General features: G+C 38.0%; 1 protein-coding gene and 2 pseudogenes across 2 annotated transcripts; 2 read left to right on the plus strand and 1 right to left on the minus strand.

Moving 5' to 3' along the window:
• The first annotated feature begins 2,124 nt into the window (after nt 1-2,124).
• Nucleotides 2,125-5,268, plus strand: LOC143595820 (pentatricopeptide repeat-containing protein At3g09040, mitochondrial-like; annotated as a pseudogene).
• Nucleotides 5,269-10,048: 4,780 nt separating this feature from the next.
• LOC143595830 (aspartic proteinase 36-like) lies at nt 10,049-14,146 on the plus strand. Its single transcript, XM_077074753.1, has 10 exons — nt 10,049-10,528; nt 11,151-11,280; nt 11,391-11,641; nt 11,729-11,956; nt 12,895-13,060; nt 13,144-13,217; nt 13,298-13,394; nt 13,553-13,619; nt 13,714-13,785; nt 13,876-14,146. The coding sequence occupies exons 1-10, from the start codon at nt 10,278-10,280 to the stop codon at nt 14,040-14,042; spliced, it is 1,503 nt and encodes a 500-aa protein (XP_076930868.1). The 5' UTR covers nt 10,049-10,277; the 3' UTR covers nt 14,043-14,146.
• Nucleotides 14,147-15,033: 887 nt separating this feature from the next.
• LOC143595824 (protein argonaute MEL1-like) lies at nt 15,034-18,969 on the minus strand (annotated as a pseudogene). Its single transcript, XR_013146597.1, has 17 exons — nt 18,825-18,969; nt 18,661-18,753; nt 18,456-18,562; nt 18,209-18,344; nt 18,009-18,125; nt 17,804-17,914; nt 17,655-17,717; nt 17,426-17,545; nt 17,161-17,332; nt 16,968-17,089; nt 16,756-16,893; nt 16,322-16,668; nt 16,095-16,234; nt 15,946-16,012; nt 15,766-15,860; nt 15,644-15,675; nt 15,034-15,550 (listed from the first exon to the last, which is right to left on the minus strand). The product of XR_013146597.1 is annotated as a protein argonaute MEL1-like (transcript).
• Nucleotides 18,970-24,454: the final 5,485 nt, after the last annotated feature.

Consider the following 24,454-nt stretch of genomic DNA (forward strand, 5'->3'; position numbering starts at 1 on the left):
GATATCGAGTTGTATTAAAAAAACATAAAAAATAACAGCTCGACATAAAGTATGACGTGTAAAGGATAGTAAAATAATAATAGAAATTTATTTATTCATTCATTCATTCGCATGAAAACACATAAAGCGGAAAATCTAGAACAACACACAAGCCAAAATCTGATTTCCCATTGATAACTATAAGATAGTTGCAAATGCCAAAGGAGTTAAGTTGCCCCGTAAATGGACACGATCAAGAGGTACATAAACCGAACAAGTGTTGCCACCCTCTGGTTTCCGGCTCAAGATCCCATCATATATTAACGAGTCGAATAATATCTACATGAGCCACCAAGCCCAATGATATTTCCTGCCATGGTTGTTAGAGATAGAGGGGTTTGTTACTTGTTAGTGGTTGTGGTAATGATATAAGAACAAGATTGTGGTGAATGGTGATCATGTTCATGTGGTGGGCACTTGATGAAGTGACTTACAATTTAGGTATGCCAGCATCTTCCATGGGATATCCAACGACCACCTACACTTTTTCTTTGCTTTTTTACTCTTTTTTATATGTTCTTTTGACACTACGTACCAACCACTTATTCAGTGTGACATTTATTTCATAAAACTATAATAAACTTATATTCATGATTTTTAAGCTTTTGTTTTTTTCATTAAAAATAATAAACTTATAGCATGTGACCCTTTGGAGATTCGGGTGTTGAAAAACATAGACAAATCCACATCGGTCATGGACATTCAAGTTTCTTGGTTCACAAAAATGCACTGCTTGTAATATCACCAAAGCGTTTTAAGCGCATTGACTACGGTGAATATAAAAACTACAAGGTTAAGTGTATTCCGGTGTATGTAGTATCATGATTGATTGATTGGTGACTTTATAGGAAGTATTCATTGAGGCAACAAAAAAAGTAAACCCATGGCCTCCTTGTAGGTAAAGCGGTAATATGATGGTACGTAGAACCTAATGTTACATTGTTCAACCTGCGCCATGTTATGATAAATAGAGTAATACATGTTATGATAAACATAGTGAAAGGCTTATTTCTATGTTAAACCAGTGATTTGGTATGTTTTTTCAATACACCATGTGCCTTTCATAAGCCAAATCACGATGGTAACACGCTTGATTCTTTTTTGCAATATACAAGTGTGTTGAGTTCACAATAAATATTTGAGTACAATGTATGAATTTTGGTGTAAAACTCCAACTGTCGGTTGAACAATAGGCGGGACGTTTTTCACATACATGACATCAGTTTTTCATTTTTTTTTTAATAAAACAATTATAGATGCCCTTATATAATAAATCAATAAACCCAAACCAATGGTAATGTTGGGTTTTGATTTATTTAAAACATTACTTATTGTTTTGTGCACAGGTTCGAGTAAAGACCATCAAAGTCGGTCCATGTTAGCACATACCACCCAAAGAAAATAAACCCGACCGCTTTGGCATGAACCTTATCGATTTGGTAACCATTTAAACCTCTTAACAACCATACATTGTCACCGAAGGGTATGTAGAGGTACATTGATACAATATATTCGAGACAACCGCAAATCTACGAGAAAATAGTAGGGCAGACGAGAGATTTCAATCAAACGATTCTTATTAATTATCAAAACTAAAGACATTAAATAGGAAAAGGCCCGTACGAGTTCAAACAAATTCAAAAGGCTAACAATTAGCAATTTAAGTAATAAAACTTATCCGTTAAGAAAATAAAAAACCTTGCACCCCCACTCCAAATAACGACAAGGTGTACACTTGCGTCGGACCAGAATTCAAATAGGTCAAATTAGACAAGCATGTCGTATCATGCATAAAGGTACGCTGGAAATGCGTATCTAGTTATGTGGTTGAAGGTTCAAGTCTCGTAAGTCGTAAAATACAAATTGCATATTTAGATGTATGATAAATGAGTGTGATTTTACCATTAACAAAATTGAAAAGAAAGGATAATTTATTTTATAATTTAATAATTATTAAAGCAGTTGAAAATCTTAAAATCTTCTGAAAATGTGTCACCATGTTGTAGCATACATCAAGCTAAGCAAACGAACATTTTGCAGACCAAATTTGCAACAACAATTAACCCAATTCCAAATTCACCAACCCATATTCATTCACCAACAACAAGCATACTCCAATCTTTTGGCAATATGTCTTCAATACTGCAAACAAATTCAAGCCCACCAAGTGTTCGACGAAATGCCTCAAAGACTCAAACAAGCTTCCAGAGCCATTAACCTCATCCACGCCCAAAGTTTCATCCTTGGGTTTGATTCAAATGGGAAACTTGGCAATGCCATTGTCGACTTGCACGCTAAATGCGGAAATATAACGTTTGCTCAGAAAGTGTTTGACAGTTTGGAACGAAGAGATACATTGGCTTGGAACTCAATTCTATCCATGTATTCGAGGCGTGGGAAGTTGGAACATGTTTTGCAGCTCTTTGGGTCTATGTGGGCTTCTGGGGTCGACCCGAATCAGTTCACTTATGCGAATTGTTTTATCGGTTTGTGCAAGATTGACAGACGTGTTGTTTGGTAAGACGGTGCATTGTCGGGTGATCAAAACAGGGTTCATGTGTGATGTGTTTTGTGAAGGATCACTTATTGACATGTATGCAAAATGCAGCCTTGTTGATGATGCATCAAAGATATTTGATGGGTCGGTTTACTCGGATACGGTTTCTTGGACGGCGATGATTGCTGGTTATGTTCAAGTTGGTCTTCCCGATAAGGCGATAAGGTTGTTTAAGGATATGTTGAAATTAGGCCATATACCGGATCAAGTAGCATTTGTAACAGTGATAAGCGCGTGTGTTGAGTCGGGGCGTTTTGATGATGCATGTCAACTGTTTGACAAAATGTGTGAACCAAATGTTGTGGCTTGGAATGTCATGATTTCTGGACATGCTCGGGACGGTTGTTATCATATAGCTATTGATTATTTCAAGAGTATGATTAGATATGGGATTAAACCAACACGATCCACTTTAGGTAGTGTTTTGAGTGCCATTGCGAGTATGTTTGATCTTGATTGCGGTTCACAAGTTCATGCATTAGCAACCAAACAAGGGTTGTTTTCCAATGTTTATGTTGGAAGTTCTTTAATCAACATGTACTCAAAGTGTCAAGAAATGGGTCTTGCGAGGAGCGTGTTTGATGCATTAGATGACAAGAACATTGTTTTATGGAACACAATGCTTGGAGGTTACGCACAAAATAGAAATGCCGATGAAGTAATCGGTTTGTTTATAAAAATGAGACATTTTGGTTTCATACCTGATGAATTCACTTACACCAGTGTTTTGAGCGCGTCTGCTAATTTGAAAAATGCTGAATTCGGGAAACAGTTGCATTCACTTGTTGTGAAATACAAGTTCAACATGAACTTATTTGTGGGAAATGCGTTGGTAGATATGTATGCAAAGTCCAGTTCTTTACAGGACGCTGTAAGACAGTTTAGCATGATAATAAATCGAGATAATGTTTCTTGGAACGCGATGATAGTCGGGTTTGTGCAGGAAGAAGAAGAACACGAGGCGTTTAGCATGTTTCATAGGATGAGAAAAGACATGATTACCCCTGATGAGGTATGTTTTGCTAGCTTACTCAGCGCTTGTGCAAATATCCAATCTCTTACCAAAGGAACACAATTGCATACCCTTTTAGTTAAGTTAAATATGGAAACCAGTCTTTATGCCGGAAGCTCTCTTCTTGACATGTATTCCAAATGTGGGGTCGTTTCAGATGCACAAAAGGTTTATAATTCGATGCCGTTGAAAAGTGTAGCTTCTACTAATGCTTTAATTAGTGGTCATATTGGTCAAAATTGTATTGAATTAGCTATAAGTCTGTTTAAAAATATGTTATTTGGAGGATTATTAAACCCATCAGAGGTTACATTAGCAAGCTTATTGGATGGCTGCAATGAGCCTTCAAAGTTGGCTCTCGGAAGTCAACTTCACGGTTTAGTGATAAAACATGGTTTTCTCTAGTTACAATGATGAATTCTTGGCTGTATCTCTTCTGGGTATGTATTTCAACACGCAGGTCCCGCCAGATGCAATGGTTGTCTTCTCAGAGTACCAAACCATAAAAGCACGGTTTTGTGGACGGCTGTTTTATTGGGACTCGCTCAAAACGATTGTAGTAACGTGGCATTGGAAATATACAAAGAAATGAGGTTAAACGGTTCAATTCCCGATCAAGCGACGTTTGTAAGCGTTCTTAAAGCATGTGCAGCTTTAGCATCTTTAGAAGACGGCCGTGTGGTCCACTCGCTTATTTTCCACACAGGTTTTGACTCGGATGAGTTGACTTGCAGCGGTCTTGTGGACATGTATGCTAAATGTGGGGACATTCCAAGCTCTTCACAAGTCTTTAAGGAAATAATTAACAAAAATGATGTCATCACATGGAACTCGATGATGGTCGGTTTTGCAAAAAAACGGGTATGCTGAAAGAGCACTGCAAATCTTTAACGAAATGAGGGAGTCAAAGTCAAACATAAATCCTGATGACATCACGTTTCTTGGAGTACTCACAGCTTGTAGTCACGCAGGTAAAGTATCTGAAGGGCGGTTTATGTTCGACTGTATGATTAATCACTACAAGATTGAACCGCGTATGGATCATATTTCATGTATGATTGATCTTCTTGGAAGGTGGGGCCATCTAAAGGAGGCTGAGGATATTATTGACAAATTGGATTTCAAACCGAATGCTATGATTTGGGCTACGTTTCTCGGGGCGTGTAGAATACATGGCGATGAGATAAGAGGAAAACGCGCGAGTGATGAGCTGGCAAGTTTGGAGCCTGAAAATTCAGCTTCTTTTGTGCTGTTGTCTAATATATATGCAGATTCGGGACGGTGGGACCAAGTGAAGTTAGTTAGAAGGGAGATGAGAGAGAAGGGGGTTAAAAAGCACCCAGGGTGTAGTTGGATTAAGTTGGGAGAGAGTACACATATATTTGTTTCAGGGGACGACTCGCATTCAAGTTGTAGCGAGATATATGCGGTTTTGAAAGAATTGAGAGAACCAATGAAGGATCAAGGATGTGTTACACTAATGGTGTGATGTTGTTGTAGTAATATGTTTACTCAAAAGGGGCATTTTTGCGGGACCGCGGATTTTTAGAAGATGGAAACGAGACCGTGTTACAGCAGGAGAATTGTGATGTATATGATATAAGGTGCATTTTATCTTTATTCCTTTCTTTTCTCATTTATTATTCATACAGTTGATCTTCTTAAATGTTCAGTTGCCAAAAACCATAATTTTGGCTATTGAATCTTGGATTTTTTTATCCAAAGCAATTCTAATGGTGACTATAAACTAAGTCTAGGCGAGAATCTGATAATCCGAAATAAAAACAATGTTACAGAAACATCAAAACAAATTAATCGTTAGGAGTCAAAGATCAAACTTTTGAAATAAAAGCCATGATGACTAAAATATTGAGTTTGTTACTCTAAAATATTGGAAATATAATATTCTGAATAACGAATGAGAAAATTTCCAGTCATAATGTATTGAAATAAATTCAAGACTTCAACCCAATATATCAACTGTTTAGTATTATCTTTTCAAAATCATAATTGCAAGTATGTCCCATGATATACAAATACAGTATATGTTAGATTTCATCTCTTAGCAGTGTAGACATTCTGTCATCACGTTTAATAATGTTTATGGTATTATGCTATTATATAAAACTATACACAATTAGTCAACTGAAAATTGAGGTTGCCACATAATTGTGTAATATTGAATACATATATGGAAAACTATTTTATTAGCCATATATAAAACACATCACATTAGGTGGTTCTGTATGTTGACTGAAATATAGGTTTTGATTTCCCTTTAGGGTGTAGGAATGGGAATGAGACTAAATTGTTATAATCATAAAACAATGGTGACCATAAATATTTTATCTTTGTTAATAATATTACTTAGACCCCTTGAATCTTGATACAAATATTTTGACTTTTTAGACATTGTATATATATAGAGATCAAAAACACATTTGGCAACTTCATCATATGATATTATTATGTTTGCAGGTGGACCATGTGAATTACTGGTCAGAAGGCACTAAATGCATAATGGATGCTTGGGAAAAGACGATAATGATGATGATCTAATCCGTGAAGAGGGCTTGGATGTCAATTCACATGTTTCGGAGATTGTTCAATAACAGAACACATGTATTAGGTTCTCAATTTGAGAAGTTAAAGGTTTTTACTTAACATGTTTCTGTTATTTATGATCATAAGGGGGTGTAAAGAGCCGAGTTTGGGCTTTCGAGCTCGCCTTGTTAATATTTTTTTTCAAGCTCGAATACAAGTAACAGGCTCGTTTAGCCTTCTCAAGCTTGGTATGTAAAGCTTTGGGTCAGGCTCGTACATGTTTAATTAATGACCTCTAATTTTCAACCCGTTTAACATGCTTTTCTTGTAAGCACTTTTTTGTTTGACTCGTTTGATCTTGTTAAGCTGCATTTTACATGTTTTGGTGCAGCAATAACTAATATTCCTACCTGTAAGGCTGTAACTATCCTCATAACAACTATTTTTTCTACCTGTATCATTAATTAAGAAATTCAATTAAAATGTATAATAGGGAAAGCTAATCATAAATGACGGACCTAGATGATACGAACCTCGTTCTTTAATCAATTGGTCCAAAGAAAATAGATAGAACCCAGATTAGAAATCATAGATTTTTGGAAGAGACTTTGATCGTTAAATCATCATTTTTCATTCATAATCCATAACACATAAGAACTAGTGGCTTATATAGCCAAGATACATAACCGACCCACTACCTAATAAACTACCCACTACAAAGATACTAAACAGATAATTATCAAACTACACAATACAAAGAACATATAAAATTTGCATGGCATCGAGTTGAAGGTATGGAAACGTGGGTGTGGTGCCAGATCGTGGCACACAACACTAAATTCCATAATACGTTCTCTGAGGTCATGGGGTATATATGCATTCATTCACCTTAGCTCCATTTAGGCCCGTTTTTACTCCATCCGGTCTAAAGGAAATGGTTTAACCTCACTTAACACATCTCAATTTAATTTAAAAACAATTCTTAAATGATTGTGTGTGAGTATAGAGGGTTTTAAAACCCGTTAACATTTTAACTTATCTTGCATTTAACGTCCATTAACTCATGAAGAGAGTGGTGTCCCATTTGTTAACTTTTGCCAATTCAGCTTTAACGCCCTAAGCGATAAGTTATACTGTAGGGCCTAAAGGAAAAAAAATATAAACCGCATAATAATAAAGAAGATTTTATTGAAAAAACAAAATTGGCAGAACAACTTAAATTTAAAATTAATTCAAATGAAGCTCACGATTATATACTTCATCCAGTAATAAATAATTGCACTATATTCCCTAATTTGGTAAATAGTTTTTAAATCACCTATATTGATAAATAATTTTTCCTCCCACTCTATTTTAGTATAAAACTCAAAGATAATGTCACTTAAAGCAAAATTTAATAAAAGATTATATAAATTGGTGAGCATTATTTTTTACTTTTATTTTGTTTATTTTTGTGAACCTGTCATATAAACTCACCACTTTGCTTTTGTAACTTTATCATTTCGAACAAAAAGTGGCTACTAGAAGAGCAGAACATAGCTATTAAATATACGTATAATTAGTATCGCAAGAAATCATTAGCTAGTATTTTTTTTTAAAAAAATTTATATGTGTTGAGTGTAGAGTGTAGACTGTAGAGTTTACCTCTAGTTGGGTGCGGCCCAATAGGTTTGGCCTAACACATAGAAGCCTGATACAACTATACAAGGTAGAGGTGAAAAAAAAAACCTGAACTCGGAACTGGAATCGGTTTTGTTAATACCCAACCCTATTCGTAGGGTACGGATAGGGTATGCATTTTAGTAGCAAAACCCGTACCCGAACCGGACCCGATTTGTACCCGGTAATACCCGAAACTCCGAACAGGTTCCATACCCGGAACCGGGTTTTTCCAATATCCGAAATCGAGTTTTTCTAATACCCGATCTATAACCGAAATTAACCGAAAAATAACTTGAAAATACCCGAAAAATACCCCTAAAAAGTGCAACCCCTAAAAAATTCCAATATATACCCGGGAAAAAACCCGAAAATATGGTTTTTTTCAATACCCGTAAATACGGTATTCAAATACCCGGTTTTAGAATATCTTGTTCTATACCCGAACCGAACCCGATACATAGGGTATGGTTGTTAAAGGTAATACTCGGACCCGAACCCGACCAGGGTATTGCTAATACCCGATCATACTTGAACCCGGTTCCATATCCAAACCCGATTATTTTCTAATACCCGATTTATGCACCTCTAATACAAGGGATATTTTATCTCCATAGTAGTGGTCTAATACTCTAATGGATCTTCTTTCTTCCTCGAATACATAGATGTTCCTCGGGCTTCAGACTTGGACCACTACTAACGAGTTCTTCATAAATTTATAGATTAGAACGAGACGGAGAAGATGGTGTGTGGTTGTTTCATCTGTTTAGCTACATCCCAACTAGGGGTTTGCTTGGGCCGGTTTTGGTTGGTCTAAAACCGAACCAAAAATCAAAATATCGTTTTTTGGTTTTTCCGGTTTTCTGTTTGGATTCAGGTCATTTCGACTTCAATTTTTCCATTTGAGCTTTAAAATTTGTAGCCAAGAAAGATATTGACCCGTAATATAAATTTTGGCATTAATTATTTTGTTAATTGATAACTAATTGATTATTATATATTTGGGTTAATATAAATAATGATAAAGCTGTAATATTTAGACCATCCGTAGTCAAGCATTAATGTGTATGTAAACAAACGAAAATAAACGAATGCCGACGAAAAAGCATAATGGACGAATATGAACAACGTAAACGACCATTCACAAACATAAATGAAAAACAACACGTGTTCATATTCGTTCATTTAACCAAAGAAACAAATAAATTTCTTCATTTTATTTTAGATAAATAAATATAAACGACTTCTCATCAAACGATAAATTGAACATTCGGTTACCTTTTCATTTTTCATACGTGTGTGTGTGCAAGAATTAGGAGGTTAAACACTAAGTAAATACGAACTTATGATTATAGTATTATGTAAAATTACTTTATTAAATTAATAAAAATAAAACTAAGGATTAAATAATGAAACGTGTAAAGTACACCAAGAAAAGCTAAATAATGAACTCCTTCAACTGAAATTATAAAATAGAAAGCGTAACAAAATTGGTTAGGGTAATGTAACAAGTACCCCCTTTGTATATAATAACTTGACATCTCTGGAACCTCAAGTTTCAGCCCCACACTTTTATCTTTAAACTCCCATGTATATGACCAAAGTACAAACACTATATAATATATTTGTGAATATAAGACAGAAGTTTGAAATATACCCCAATTATCAGTTAAATAATCGTCTTATGTATCACAATTAATACAAAATATATAAGCGAACATTCTCGTAATTTTGATTGCTTTTTATTTATCATTGGTTCTTTTCAAATTCTATTCACCGTATACTTTTGTACTATGTTAAATTAACCAAGATTTTGAGTCCCTTGCCACCATAAAACTACTTTTTAAATAAACGTTTTTATAGGTTTACTCATCTGTCTGTTTAAAAGCTATAATCATGCTGCAATGTAAAATTTGATTATATTTTATTAGCAGTAATAATAATTTGTATATCATAAAAAGCCGTTATCTTTAAGCAACAAGAATTGTATGCAATATTTTTTTATTTCACTTTAAATGTAATACATAACCCATCTACCCGCTAACTTTCTCATTTCCATAAGGTTAAACAATGCACTGTATACAAGTAGTCAATTGTCACAGTTTTTAATATAAAATTGGTTTTAAAGCTAACACGCCCCTCCTTGAAACCGAGACTAGAAGAGTAAATACTAAATAGACTTCAATTGTATAATGGCTATAAATCAAAGGGCTATTACTTATATTATTATAAACCATCAAATGAACATGTGGCTTCATTCATTTCTTCACTTGTGTTAAAGTATCCCTATCATATCATACTCCAGCCAACGTAATCCAATTCTTCAAATCTTCTTTACCTCCAATAAACAATCAACACCTCCTTGATTCTTGCCCACAAATACCCACTTCAAATAACACCCAAAATCCAATCAATTTGTGGTTGCACACCAAGTGTTCGACGAAAGTCCTGAGTGAAAGCAAAGTAATGCAGGCTCATTTTCTTGCCGGAAACCCGGTGATCTTGACCTTAATTGTTGCTGTATTGTTGCAGACTGGTTTTGTTCTTTGTGGGTTTCCAACAACTCTTACGTTGGAGAGAGGTTACCCACATAATCATCATGTTGAATTGAGTGAACTTAAATACAGAGATAGATTACGTCACCCTAGAATCTTGCAGTCTGTAGCCAGTGTTGTTGATTTCCCGGTTCAAGGGACTTATGATCCGTTTCGTGTTGGGTAATTTCTTTAATTCAATTGTTTGTTTCATATTTTATTCATAATAAATTGAATTCTTATGAAGCTGCTTTGAATTGAAGCTATGTGTTTTATTAATTTTTATTGTTATTATTATCCTAAAGGAAAAGATTCTTTCTTTAATTCTTGATTTGATTCCATTACATTTTGGGCTTTTTGTAAAACAAACCCAATATTTTTCTTTATTGTTATTATTATTAAAGGGTCTTGTTTTATTTAATTTATTTTGTTATATTGAGATTTTAGTTTTTTAAATTTGTTTAATATGTTCTTGTTAAAGGGTGCTAATTTCTTTAATTTTTTTTTATTAATGTTGAAAAATTAATTGAATTTGTTGTAGGATTTAGTTGAATCTTGTTCTTTGTTGTTCTTGATAAAGGGTATTATTTTCTTTACTTTTTATTATTTTATATTGAAAAATTAGTTGAATTTGTAAGCTTTATTTCACAAGAGTTCAATTGGGTTCACCAATTATAAACCAAAAGGAAAAGATTCTTGCTTTGATTCCTTTAGTTTTTGGGCTTTTTGTAAATCCAATCTTGTTCTTATTATTATTATTATTATTTTTTATTATTTATATTGAAAAAGTTGGTTGAAATTGTAGGCTTTATTTCACAAGAGTTCAATTGGGTTCACCACCAAAGGAATATTATGTACAAATCGATACCGGAAGCGACGTGTTATGGATTAGCTGCGATTCGTGTGACGGTTGCCCTAGATCTAGTGGACTCCAAGTACTAACTTCACCATTTCTTATTAATATTATAATTATAATTTTAGTATATAAACTATAAAGAATCATTAGATTAGTAATATTATTATTATTATTTTCCATATTCAACAGATCCCAATTCAATTCTATGATCCATCTAGCTCATCAACAGCTTCTTTAATCCGTTGTTCAGACCCACAATGTTCTTTAGGAAGCCAATCGTTAGATTCCAGTTGTTCTAAATCAAACGATCGGTGCATATACACGTTCCAGTACGGAGACGGTAGCGGAACATCAGGTTTTTATGTATCGGATCAAATCCATTTGGATACAGTTGTCGGGGATTCGAGTTCATCAAATGCCTCAGCATCTATTGTATTCGGGTGAGTTGATACTTGTTAACAGTTTTGTTATTATTCGTGAACTTGTTTTAGGATTTGTTGTGAAAACGTTGTTGGCTTGTGAAACAGATGCAGTATGAGTCAAACTGGAGATTTGACCAAATCTGACAGGGCTGTTGATGGGATATTTGGGTTTGGTCAGCAGGGCCTATCGGTAATTTCACAACTTTCGTCACAAGGGGTCGCACCGGACGCGTTTTCTCATTGTCTTGTAGGGAACGGTGCGGGTGGTGGAATTTTAGTTCTCGGACAGATAATTGAGCCGAGCATGGTGTATACTCCTCTTATTCCGTCACAGTAAGTTTTCTTTCTGACTTTCAGTCGGTATTGAATTGACCATTATGCCCCTCAAATAAATGGGTGTAAACAAGCCGAGTGGCTCGTTTGAATTACAAGAGCTTGAGCTCAGATTGTTTCGAGCTTTATTTCAACAGCTTGGGCTTGGCTTGGGCTCACCTAGAGCTCGGCTCGTTTATTATTTTTTATTAATTCATATACAATTAATAATTATATAGGTATATATGTGTGTGTAATTAATTGTAATTTGTATATACAACGTAATATATTCTGTTTAGTTATTGTAAATATATGTATTTACTATTTAATATACTGAACCAAATTTATATAAATAATAGGCTTCTTTAGGCTCATGAGCCAGCCTGACCTTGACTCTTTGCTTATTTTTATAATTAATTAATTCATATACATTTATAAATATCTTATTTATGTATATAAATATTATAATTTTTATATATGACATAATGTATGCTATTTAGTTATTTTCATCGTATCTTTAAATATAATAATTATTTTAATAAAAATATATATTAAAGTAAATTATATAAATAATAGGCTCGTTTACGCTCGAGAGCCAGCTGGAGCTCGATAAGTGAAGCTCAGCCTCGGGCTTGATTAAACAAGCTTCTTTTTAAGCTCAAGCTCACTTAAGCTTGGCTCGATTGGAACTTTTTGCGAGCCGATCTCGATGGCTTGCCTCGTTTACACTTCTAGAGACACATAACTGTTAATGGCATTTATATTTCTAACTCAAAAGAACCAAAAATCTTGATTGAAGCATTCTACACGTTTTATTTATCTTGACATTATTAACATTATTGTTTTAATGATATGAAAGGGCCCGATTTGTAAAGTTTTGACCTTTGACTTTATTGGTATGCTACGGCCTACAGTTTGACCATTATACCCCTCATAGACATGTTAACATCATGTTCCAGGCCACATTACAACTTAAATCTGCTGAGCATTTCAGTCAACGGTCATACGTTATCCATTGACCCGTCAATGTTTGCCACGTCAGGCAACCGAGGAGGAACCATAATTGATTCCGGAACTACCCTTGCTTACCTGGCGGAAGAGGCTTATGACCCTTTTGTAGATGCTGTAAGTTGTCAAGGGCAAAGTTATCAGATTACTTTTCACTTCAAAATAACAAGAATTATGAGAAAACGCTTTTGTTATTGCAGATTACACGGTCGGTTTCACAATCTGTCCGGCCGCTCGTGTCAAAGGATAGTCAATGTTATTTAGTTGCCTCCAGGTTTTTATATTTCCCATAATTTTTTTAATTATAGTTTATTTTTTTCGTTAACTAAAATTAGTTTTTTAATTATATTTCAGTACACCTGATATGTTTCCTACAGTAAGCTTGAACTTCGCGGGTGATGCTTCAATGATTTTAAGACCCCAGGATTATCTTCTACAGCAGAACTCAGTGGTAAGATGTTGTGCTGTTTTAATACTATTATCATTTATAAGTGGACATTATTTGCACCTAAATTTTTTTTTTTGACTTGACATGTAGTTTGAATACTATTATTATTTATGTTTGATCCAGTCAAAATAGATTTATCACATATTATGTGATCTGTGTAGGGTGGAGCTGCATTGTGGTGTATAGGTTTCCAGAAAATTAGAGGTCAAGGAATTACAATTTTAGGAGGTACAAGTTTTTTTTCATTTATATACTATTTCGAATTTTAAATGAATTTCTTTTAACTTTTTATTGGTTTTGACTTTGTATATGAACAATGCAGACCTTGTTTTAAAAGACAAAATTGTGGTATATGATCTTGGTGGTCAACGGATAGGTTGGGCGAATTATGACTGTAAGTTATGTTCATTTGAAACACAGTTCTTTATTGTTAGTTATAAAATTGGACCCTGAAAAGTCGAACTTTGTTTCTTCATTTTATTAGGTACATCGTCCGTAAATGTGTCAACCACCTCAAGTGGTGGTAGAAGTGAATATGTGTCGGGCCAATTCAGTGGTAGCACTTCATTGCAGGATACCCGTTACAGACTGATTTTAACCGGTTCTGTGGCTTTCGTGCTACAATTAGCATTAATTGTTGCTTTTTCCTAGTGAAAACTGGATTTCTACTTGTCAGAATTTTTCTAGAGTTTGATTCTTTTGTTTGTATAGTAGAAAAAAAAGGAATTGTTCATTAATATTTATTATTTGTAACAGCAATAGCTAATTGAGATTTATACATTTATACGTATTTGTACGTTGTAAACGTATTACGTTTATATACAAATTAACTGCTGCTCATTTAAACATTCTGAGACTTTGTTATTTTGTTTTGTGGAGTGTTTTGGGTTGTTTGTTTTAAAAATCCAGATTTACATGTTACAGGGTCGAACTGTAAAAAAGTTGCAACATCATGAGTTAAATCAGGGAAGAAGTTCGAAATCGTATGTCCAGAATCCCACGGATTTTAAAAATGACAAAATTAGTTTATTTTTGGTCGAGTCTTGGAAAAACGATAATTTTGACAGGTTGTTGTCTATTGTAAGAACAAGATGAAACTTGAAGTGGCACCTCTGCTTGGTTAATGGTTAATACATCTCATCTGTTATCAGTAAAAAAAATGTGCCATGAACTACGGTTATGATTGAGAGGGTTTCTATCTATATCGGTTCGTTGTTCATTTAATGTTGGGAAGTGATTCTTCAAGTGTGTACTACGATAAAACCAACAATACAAATAATTTGAAAGCGAAAATTAACATTAAGATAAGCTAGTTATGTTTATTTAGCATAAAATTGCTACTACATATGATTCGCACTTGTATATTGTTGCAAGATGAATTTATTAACTATTTAACTTCATGAAAGAAGTCTAATTGAACCCTATTTAAACTTTAAACTTGTAGATATGAAACAAGTCTAATTGAACCCCATTTAACCTGATAGATACATGATACATCATACCATTTAGTTGGGATCCGGAACACAAGTTTGATGACAATCTTCTTTATACAAAGGCTGTTAGCATTGAGTATTATACAGACTACACAGCAAGCTTTCCAATAAAAGCTAGATTGACTATCTTATGGTGATTACCAAGGCTCATGCCATGAGTGAATCACATTCTAACAATTAAATCATCATCAAAACCCTAAGGCTCGTGCAATAGGTCAAATATACGCTAACACAACCACACAAATAATTGTTGACTGATATCAAATGGTCTTTGAAAAAAGCTTCTTTCCAAAAGGAAAATACTTTGCATTCTTAAAAGGTAACAACAAAGCATAAAAGTTGCATGCTCAAAAGCATGTTAAAACTTAAATCCAACATCTTTAGCAAAAGCAAAGTAAGTTGTTCACATGGTGTGCTAGGAAGATAGATAGATAGATAGCCAACAAAACCTCAGATTGTTTTAAAACCAACTCAATACTCAGGCTACTCAGCAATAGAACATGACACTCTTAACGCTTTCATGGATAGCCGGGAGCGGGCGCACATCAGCAACCCTGTCTCTTGTTGCACGTTGTCCGCTGCGAGAATCAGAGTCAGACAGATCTCCTCCTTCCATGTAGGACCGGGCTCGGAATGCAGCCAGATGCGCATAGTACGCAGGTGGAACTGCAGTTAATATATTAAAAATCAAACAGTTAGAAACTTATAATCTGTTAAAACGACGAAGAGAAACAAAAGGCAGAGAATGTATATACATACCCACTGAAACAGATCGTGTGCACCTCGCATAGCTAAAGTTGAAAACACAAATAACAAATGGGTTAGATAAGTTACACATCAAAACTATATATCTATAAAAATATCAGGGTTAGTTGAAATACGTGTAGCACAAGGAGTTAGTCAGCATCTGCAGCCCGTCTGCTGTGAACTTGTTCTCATCATACAAAACATGATAGTGTGCCGGGCGGCTGGTCCCCTACAAAACTCATATAATATATGATTATATACGTGTGTGTGTGTGTGTAAAAGGAATGGCATCCAAGTGGAAAACAATTTCTCACCTGAATTCCAGAATGGCTGCAGAGATAGAAGTCAAACTCATTGGGATGGCAAATCTTGGTACCGTTCCTGAACAAATTTAATCAATAAATAAAGAATTAGAATACAAAAGAACATTTTAAATATAAAGAAATAAGAAACCATAAATTACAAACCAGGAAGAATATTGCCACTCCTATCAGTAGTAGCCCGATCACCATGTCTCGCAGGAAACAAACGCGTATGATGCCTCTTTTGAACAATGATAAAGGTAACAGGAGGCATATAGTTCTCTTCCAATGATATGCAAGCCTGAAAAACAACCTCGTTTTAGAACCGCCAATTAAAAGTTAAACGCAAAACTTAAAAGTAATAGTAATAATGATAATAGAAACCTACTTTCCGAATCTTGTCCATCTCATTCAACAAAACATCATTGAACTACCGTCACTGACTCCATCCCTGTAAAAGATAATCCTGTGGGGTTTATGTCCAGTTGACTTTTTGAAGGAGATCAAAAGGTCCCTGCAAAACCAAAAATTCATTATTCTAAACTTGAATACAAAAGAAATATTTGTTTTTATAAAGGTAGTAAACACTTGCCTAATCATCCCTCCATGAACAACACCCCTTTGTGCATCAGTAGTTACAGTGTGCAGATCTTGAATTATCTCCTGCCTATGTGGCTGAGCAGACACCAAAGCTTTGTACTTGGTGACTTGTGGCCAATCCATGGAAGCAACCACCTGTTAAAAGAGGATCAAAACATATAATCTTATTTAGTCAAATGGATTTTGAGATAGAAATAATAAGATAATAGAAATGTAACATACGGAAGCAATAGAAGGAGTGGAGTCTTCTCCCTTTGTGGGATGGGTGACATCAGCACCGAAGATGATAGTTGGACGATCAGTAACATAAGGAAGCCTACCATTGAGAGATGCAGACAACACACTGTTCCTCCCTCCAGCCTAATATAGTATAAATAGAAATTAATATATTAATGCAAAAATAGAAAAAGGAATGCTATTAACTTGTTATATACCTTAACATTGATCTTCATGGCAACATTTTCAAAATACTGCTTGCCCATTTTCATAACATGTTGTGGCCTGCAGCATTGTGAAACAATTCCCAGCTCGGTTTCACAAACTCGTTTGATTCTTCCTGGAAAATAAAGGGTAAATATAAATGATAATAACAGCAAATGTGTACAACACTAATTAAATTCAAATTACCGTATGTTCCTTTAGTTTCAGGAAGGATTACAAACAGCAACTGGATATGGCTTCCAGGTGGTGCAGATCTTGCTAGTCTTGCATTACATTGAGACTGAATATCAACTAGTGCTTTCTCAATATTGTGAGGTGGCGCACTATAGATTGGTATCACAGATTGGGGATTGAAAACCTTCAAAATAACAAGATGTTAAAATTATTATAATGCAATAAATGTTTTGGCATAAACATGGTGACATAATAGTATAAAGCGATAGATACATACAATTCCTTTGTCCTGGCACATTTGAACAAGACCTTTGCAAAAACGCTCAACAGCATCGACTCTCTGCCTTGAAAAGTTCACTGTTGCCCAGTAATTAACAGTACCCCCATTGATCATTTTCTACACAAAAAAAGAGAAGGTTAAAAAAGATAACACTAATAATCTTTAATTTATAAGTCAACAATATAGGAAAAATTTTAATACTGAAAGAATGTGAATAGAACTTCACCAGATCGATCATATTCCACCGTCCAACTTGTGGATTAACTTCAGCAGTACCATGATACTTGATCTGGAAAACAAGAGCCATATTAAATTAAAAATTAATAACAATATAAGAATAATGTTATTAAAGAGGAGAGAAAGGTATGAATTTACCGGTGGCGGTGGGAGAACTCGTGCATCGATACACGTAAACTGTTCTCTCACTCGCATGCCAAATTCCTTGTTCACAAGAGCATCATCATTGTATTTGTTACTCTCCACAATCTAAACGACACCAACCAACAAAAAAAAGTTAAAATTTTATAATGGAGTAAAAAGTATTATAAAAGTGAAGTTTATGATTTAAAGAAATACATACATCAGCAATACTTCGTTGCCTCTCATTTGGGCGTTGACAAGTGGCCCTTAGCAAATTAGTCACTTGTTTTTCATTCAGCTTTGAAGCATACCTTTGGCCTTCAGCCAATGTACAAAGCTATAATTACACAAATGAAAGTTAGCAGAAGTTTTGATGATTTAGTTAAAATACTTACTAATAACAATATAATAACAGCTTACCTCCATTGGCACATAGGTAGGCTTTGCTTCTGTGCCTGCTTGGATTGCAGGAAGCAATGGAAAGCGAAGTTGCGTGTTATATTTTTCACGGAAGTACTGAACAACCGAAACAGTAGCTCCGGTACCATCCACAAAACTAACAAATTAAATCAACAAAAGAAATAGCCAAAAATAATAAACATATGATCACAAAGTCATGTCGACTATAATAAGACTAAAAAATAATATAATGATTATTACAACTCACGTTAGTTGGTTAAGTGGTTGGCGGGTTATGTCTTGACACTTGTAGCGCCTCAAGTAATCATTCCCACGGCGAACTTCAACCCTAACTCCTCGAAGAGCTCTCTTCACCTGAGAGTTACAATTCCCACAAAATAAACTGTTAACTTGTTCCAATCATTTTTTCAGACTATTCAGACAAGAAATTAAAACATAAAACAGAATTATACCCTGATTCTGTCTTGGTCGGTAAGCGGTCTTGATATATCTTTGTTGAGAAACTCCTTCACAAAATCAGATACCAACTTTGATTCATAGAAGACATATCTGCAATAAAGAGTAACGAAGAATAATATATCATTTCGAACTTATAATATTATAATACAGCAAGAGTTTTAAAACATATACCAATGTTAAGTGAAAGTCCCATCTGAGTTGGTCTTAAACTTTGGTAAAAACCTTTCCAGAACTCTATACCATCTCCAAGCAAACCTTTGCCAAATACAGGGCTAAACAACGATCTCCCAATTACTTCACGGCTGCAAATCAAGATCAATTTAGAACAAAATAATAGTTGAATAAATAAGCAATGAATATACAAAAGGATAATGAAGAAACACTAAGTTACCCCGGGCAGATTACGGATAATCTGGGGGTTAAATAGATGTTTCCCACGAGGGGTTAGATCCGGCAAAGATGGTTCTTCTGATAACCTGCAAAACAGACACCGTGAGCTCGTCACTGAGAAGGGGGGTACCTCCTTGTGACCACCCTCCGGCGTGAGAATCAGACTAGATTGCTCTTGAATATAAGTGTATATTAAGAGATTGCTAGAGCAGATATCAGGTATAAGATATAAGATACAAGATAAGATGAGATGATCATACCATTTGGGGTATTTATAGCCGAAGGTAGGTTTCCAAGAGGGTATAGCCGGCTGAATAGTATTCCTGTTCTACCAACTGTGGCCTACGCACGTGCCATGCTGGCAGTTGGTGGGTAGGCAGCGGCTGACAGTGACCAGGCCTGCTGTGTACTATTCCTTTTCCACCAACTGCAGGCTATGCACGTGGTATGACAGGAGTTGGTGAGTAGGTAGCGGCTAATAGTGACATACAGTACAAGAGCATGCTGCTTGCCATACTGTTGTCAATGGGCTGTCGTATCTCTGGTCAGATCTTTTGCCCATACCTCGTCAGGTACAGTACAAAAGATCTTCCAGTATCGTACGGACTGGCTCATTTGGGCGGGAGTATTCCCCCTCCCGCCTTTGTGCGGGATTGTTCCCAGGCTTTGCTCATTCCTTCAGGTGACTACTGAATTATTGAGAGCTAAGTGCCTTGTGCGTGTAGCCTTGCTGCGCGGGTGGCCTTCCCTGATGGCTTGTATCCGCAGCTGCGGGAACAGGCGGAGTACTTCACCATTGGGAGGCATTTCCTGCGGGAACAGCTTGCGTACTGCGCGTAAGGACGTCATGTCTCTGAGCATGGTGGGTCCTGCGGATCCAGTTGGTTTCTGCGCAGACGTCTCTCTTCAAGGTGAGTCCTGTGGGTCCAACTGGGCTCTGCTGGGACCTACCTCTTCAAGTCCCCCCAGTCCAATGTTCTTCTCATGAGTGTTTAATAAGTGAGGTGAACTTTTGGACTTGAGCTAAGGGTTTTTGAAAAGGGTTTAGTTTTAAGGTTTTCCATGGGGATTCTTCCCGCGGAAGTCCTTATGTCACTTGCAGAAATTCCCGACTTTCCTGCTTGATCTTTGGGTATGATGCGGGTAGGTCTGTAACCTCCTCGCAAGTCAGGAGCGTTGAGTCAAACTTGTGTGGATTCTCCATGATGTATTGGTAGTTTTGAACATAGTGATCAATTATGTTAAAACCACCAATTCCATCTTGAAGCTTCAAACAATGTAGTTCTCGACGTTCCCGCTATGCGGGGATGTTATTCCCGTTTCCGCAAGCATTGCCCAGAAGATCCTTCTTGGTTTCAATTCCTTGCGGAGTGCTAGGTATGTGAAGGGTTTTGCCTTGACACTGTACCCGCACTCGTCTTACGGTTACTTTACTTCCAAGGTATTCCTGGTGTCAATTCCCTGCGGGTGCTAAGTATGTGAAGGGTTTTTGCCTTAACACTGTACCCGCACCCGTCTTATAGTTACTTGGTCGCAGAGGTATTCTTGGCTTCAATTCCCTGCAGGTGCTAAGTATGTGAATGGTTTTGCCTTAACACTGTACTCGCACCTGTCTTACAGTTACTTGGTTGCCGAGGTAAGGGGTATTTTCCCGCTTACTTTTGAATCTTTTTGAAATTTTGAAATTCGAAGAGTTGGTGAAAGGATAAGAACAGTCCAAACTGTTGAAACGTCGTCCGACGGTTTCTTCTGACTGTGTCAGGACGTGCAGGAAGTTATGGTGACGTGACAGTACATGGTCATTCCAGACGCTTTTTCAGGCGCGTGGGCGCGATTTTTCGGGCGCGTGGCCGCGAAATTAATGGCACGCGTCCTTTCAACAGCTGTTGCCAGCTTGCTCTTTGCCACGTGTCATAGTTTCATTGCACCTGCGATTTCTCTCTCTTCCGCATTAAATTCATCGCATTGATTGCGATTAGTATATAAAGGGGGAGAGGGTCCTTTGTAATCCACACTTTCACTTTTCTCTTCATCTTCAAAACGATTTCCGGCGAATACTCACCTTTTCAGTGGAGCATTCTCTTGAAATCGTTCTCTTCTTTCATACCTGCAAGATGTCTTCTGCTCACGATCTTGAGGCTACAGCCCAGGAGGCTGGGGTGTACGCCGAGAACCCGTCATCCACGTCCGACAAGGATGACAAGAGTACTGCTGGCGAGTGCCAGTGTGCTCTGCCTGTCGATCTATATCAGTACATCGTCAGGAAGTTCATGCTCGAGTCTTTCGAGCCTAAGTTTCCTGAACCTCATCAGACGGTGTATGATGCCGCCAGAGGCAAGATCGGGGTATATGCCGCATTCTTTGTCTATGGGAATCTTAGGTTCCCCTTGACGAAGTTTGTGTACCGTGTTCTGGAGAGGCACGGTGTACACCTGACCGAGGTACACCCGATGGCAATCGCAAAGATTCGCCACTTCGAGTGGGTGTGCCGGATTCTGGGCGTTGAGCCCTTCGTCGACCGCCTGATGACCTTCTACTCTTGGAGGTGCATCCAGGGGTGGTATACTCTGATAACCCGGATCAAGGGTTTGAAGATTTGCGCAACCGAGCGCAGTCTTCGTTCATGGAAGCGGGAGTTCTTTTATATCTCCGCTCGCGCCATCCCCCTTGCCATGATGTTTAAGAATGGGCAAGCACTCCCCAGCCTTCACGCCTCCAACTACCAGGAGGCGGAATGGTTCTCAAAGATTTCCCGAGTCCAATCTCCGGTTTACCGCTTTGCGGAGTCCGGGATGGTGATGCTCGGGATGAGCCAGGTGTGGAAGGATGCGGAGGCGCAAAAGATCCCGATCGTCCTTGAATACGGTTTGAACTCTGTCCCTTACGGTATGCTCTGTCTTCTTTGTTTATATAGGTTTGTCTTCTAACTGTTTTTCTTTTATTTTAGAGGGGAACGACTTGCAGTCGCTCCTGTATCCGCGGGAGGCTGATAGTCCCGCTCGGATGGGTACTCGTGCTCTAGATGAGAACGAGTTGCCCATCCTTGAACAGACGGCGGATCGGTTCGTGGAGGTCTACCCGCCAGGCCACGAGATCCTGAGCGCCAGGCGGCCAGGTAAGGCGTTATTCAACCCTCGACCTCTCAATGCTGAAACCTCTGCTGGAATTCCTCTAATCTTGTGTTCTGATGAGGAATCCGCAGATGGTCCTCCGTTGGTGCGGAAGAAGAAGGCTGCCGGCGGGAAGGGGAAGGCGAATGTGGCCTCCACTGCCGATCCGGTGCCTCGGTCTGATTCAGAGACCGAGAGCGAGGAGGTGGCGGGGAACCCTGGTGGTGATAAGACCACTGCTCCGGAGGCTGCGACGACTGTCACCTCCGGAGAGCCCAGGATGACGACGGTGAGCGGCGTAAAGAGGCCGGCTCCATCGGGTTCGTCCCCGCCTGTCCGCACTTTTAGGCTCAAGAAAACCCGTAAGTACAAACTTCCTTTATTTTTAACTTCATAGCTTTCCATCATTAATACTTATCTTCTTTGTGCAGGCGTGGATGCTACCGCATTCCAGGGTAGAGCGGGGAGGAGTACCTCCGGACCCATGATGGTAGGCTTGGTCAGCCTACCTGAGGTAGGCTTCATATTCCCCTCGAATGCATTTGAGAATTGTCCATTGCTCTTCGGTATACTTTCTTTGTTGGCTGAAGTGTTGGCTAAATTTCTGCTGGAAGTCTTCCCAATCGTAGATGTGGTGGACCGGTAGACGATCGAACCACGCTCTAGCTGCCCCAACAAGCGTCATTTGGAACATGTAACACCACGTAGGTTCCGTCCAACTACTGACGGTTGCCCCCGCTATGAACCTGTTCAAATGATCGTCTGGATCAGATATACCATCGTAAGTGCCGATGTTGGACATCTGTTTGGCACTTTTCGGGACGATTGCTTCCGCAATGTCCCTTGCAAATTTGGACGTTCCCGCCTTTGCAGCAGTTGGTGTAAATGTTTTGGAGAAGTCACGTGGGTTTCCACCTGCGTTTTTTGGTTTGAAGGTTTCTCCAAAACGCCTTCTCGGTTGGGAGTCCGTTTCCTTACGCTTCCCTTTCGCCCTATGACGAGGGTTTGCGTCACTATCGGATTCCTCCGAATCATTGTCCCAGTACTCTCCGAATTCCTCAGGCTGTTGGAGTGGACGTAAGCGTTCATCCAACTCAGCTTGGAATTCTTTTTGACGTGCTTCCGCTCACGCTTTAACTTCATCGAGTGTTTGGCGGGGGAGCCTCGTTCGTTGTCTCTCTAACTGGGTATCGGTGAATCCTAGTGAGCGATTATTTACTGCACTTGCCCCAGCTTGGGTAACCGGGGTAGTGTTCGTAAAAACTGTGTAGTCGCCGGTATTCCCCTCAGTGGCTGGGGTTGTGGTTACCGGAGTTTCTTTAACCATCTTTCCAGAAGTTTGAAAAAACTGAAAAGAAATGAAGTTCTAGCTTTTATGCACGGATGGCGCCAATGAAGAAACACTAAGTTACCCCGGGCAGATTACGGATAATCTGGGGGTTAAATAGATGTTTCCCAAGAGGGGTTAGATCCGGCAAAGATGGTTCTTCTGATATCCTGCAAAACAGACATCGTGAGCTCGTCACTGAGAAGGGGGGGTACCTCCTTGTGACCACCCTCCGGCGTGAGAATCAGACTAGATTGCTCTTGAATATAAGTGTATATTAAGAGATTGCTAGAGCAGATATCAGGTATAAGATATAAGATACAAGATAAGATGAGATGATCATACCATTTGGGGTATTTATAGCCGAAGGTAGGTTTCCAAGAGGGTATAGCCGGCTGAATAGTATTCCTGTTCTACCAACTGTGGCCTACGCACGTGCCATGCTGGCAGTTGGTGGGTAGGCAACGGCTGACAGTGACCAGGCCTGCTGTGTACTATTCCTTTTCCACCAACTGCAGACTATGCACGTGGTATGACAGGAGTTGGTGAGTAGGTAGCAGCTAATAGTGACATACAGTACAAGAGCATGCTGCTCGCCATACTGTTGTCAATGGGCTGTCGTATCTCTGGTCAGATCTTTTGCCCATACCTCGTTAGGTACAGTACAAAAGATCTTCCAGTATCGTACGGACTGGCTCATTTGGGCGGGAGTATTCCCCCTCCCGCCTTTGTGCGGGATTGTTCCCGGCTTTGCTTATTCCTTCAGGTGACTACTGAATTATTGAGAGCTAAGTGTCTTGTGCGTGTAGCCTTGCTGCGCGGGTGGCCTTCCCTGATGGCTTGTATCCGCAGCTGCGGGAACAGGCGGAGTACTTCACCATTGGGAGGCATTTCTTGCGGGAACAGCTTGCGTACTGCGCGTAAGGACGTCACGTCTCTGAGCATGGTGGGTCCTGCGGA

Source organism: Bidens hawaiensis, unplaced genomic scaffold (genome assembly GCF_021521415.1).
Source record: "Bidens hawaiensis isolate Kalapana, Puna unplaced genomic scaffold, B.hawaiensis_p1.1 tig00045541_1, whole genome shotgun sequence".
NCBI lineage: Eukaryota > Viridiplantae > Streptophyta > Magnoliopsida > Asterales > Asteraceae > Bidens > Bidens hawaiensis.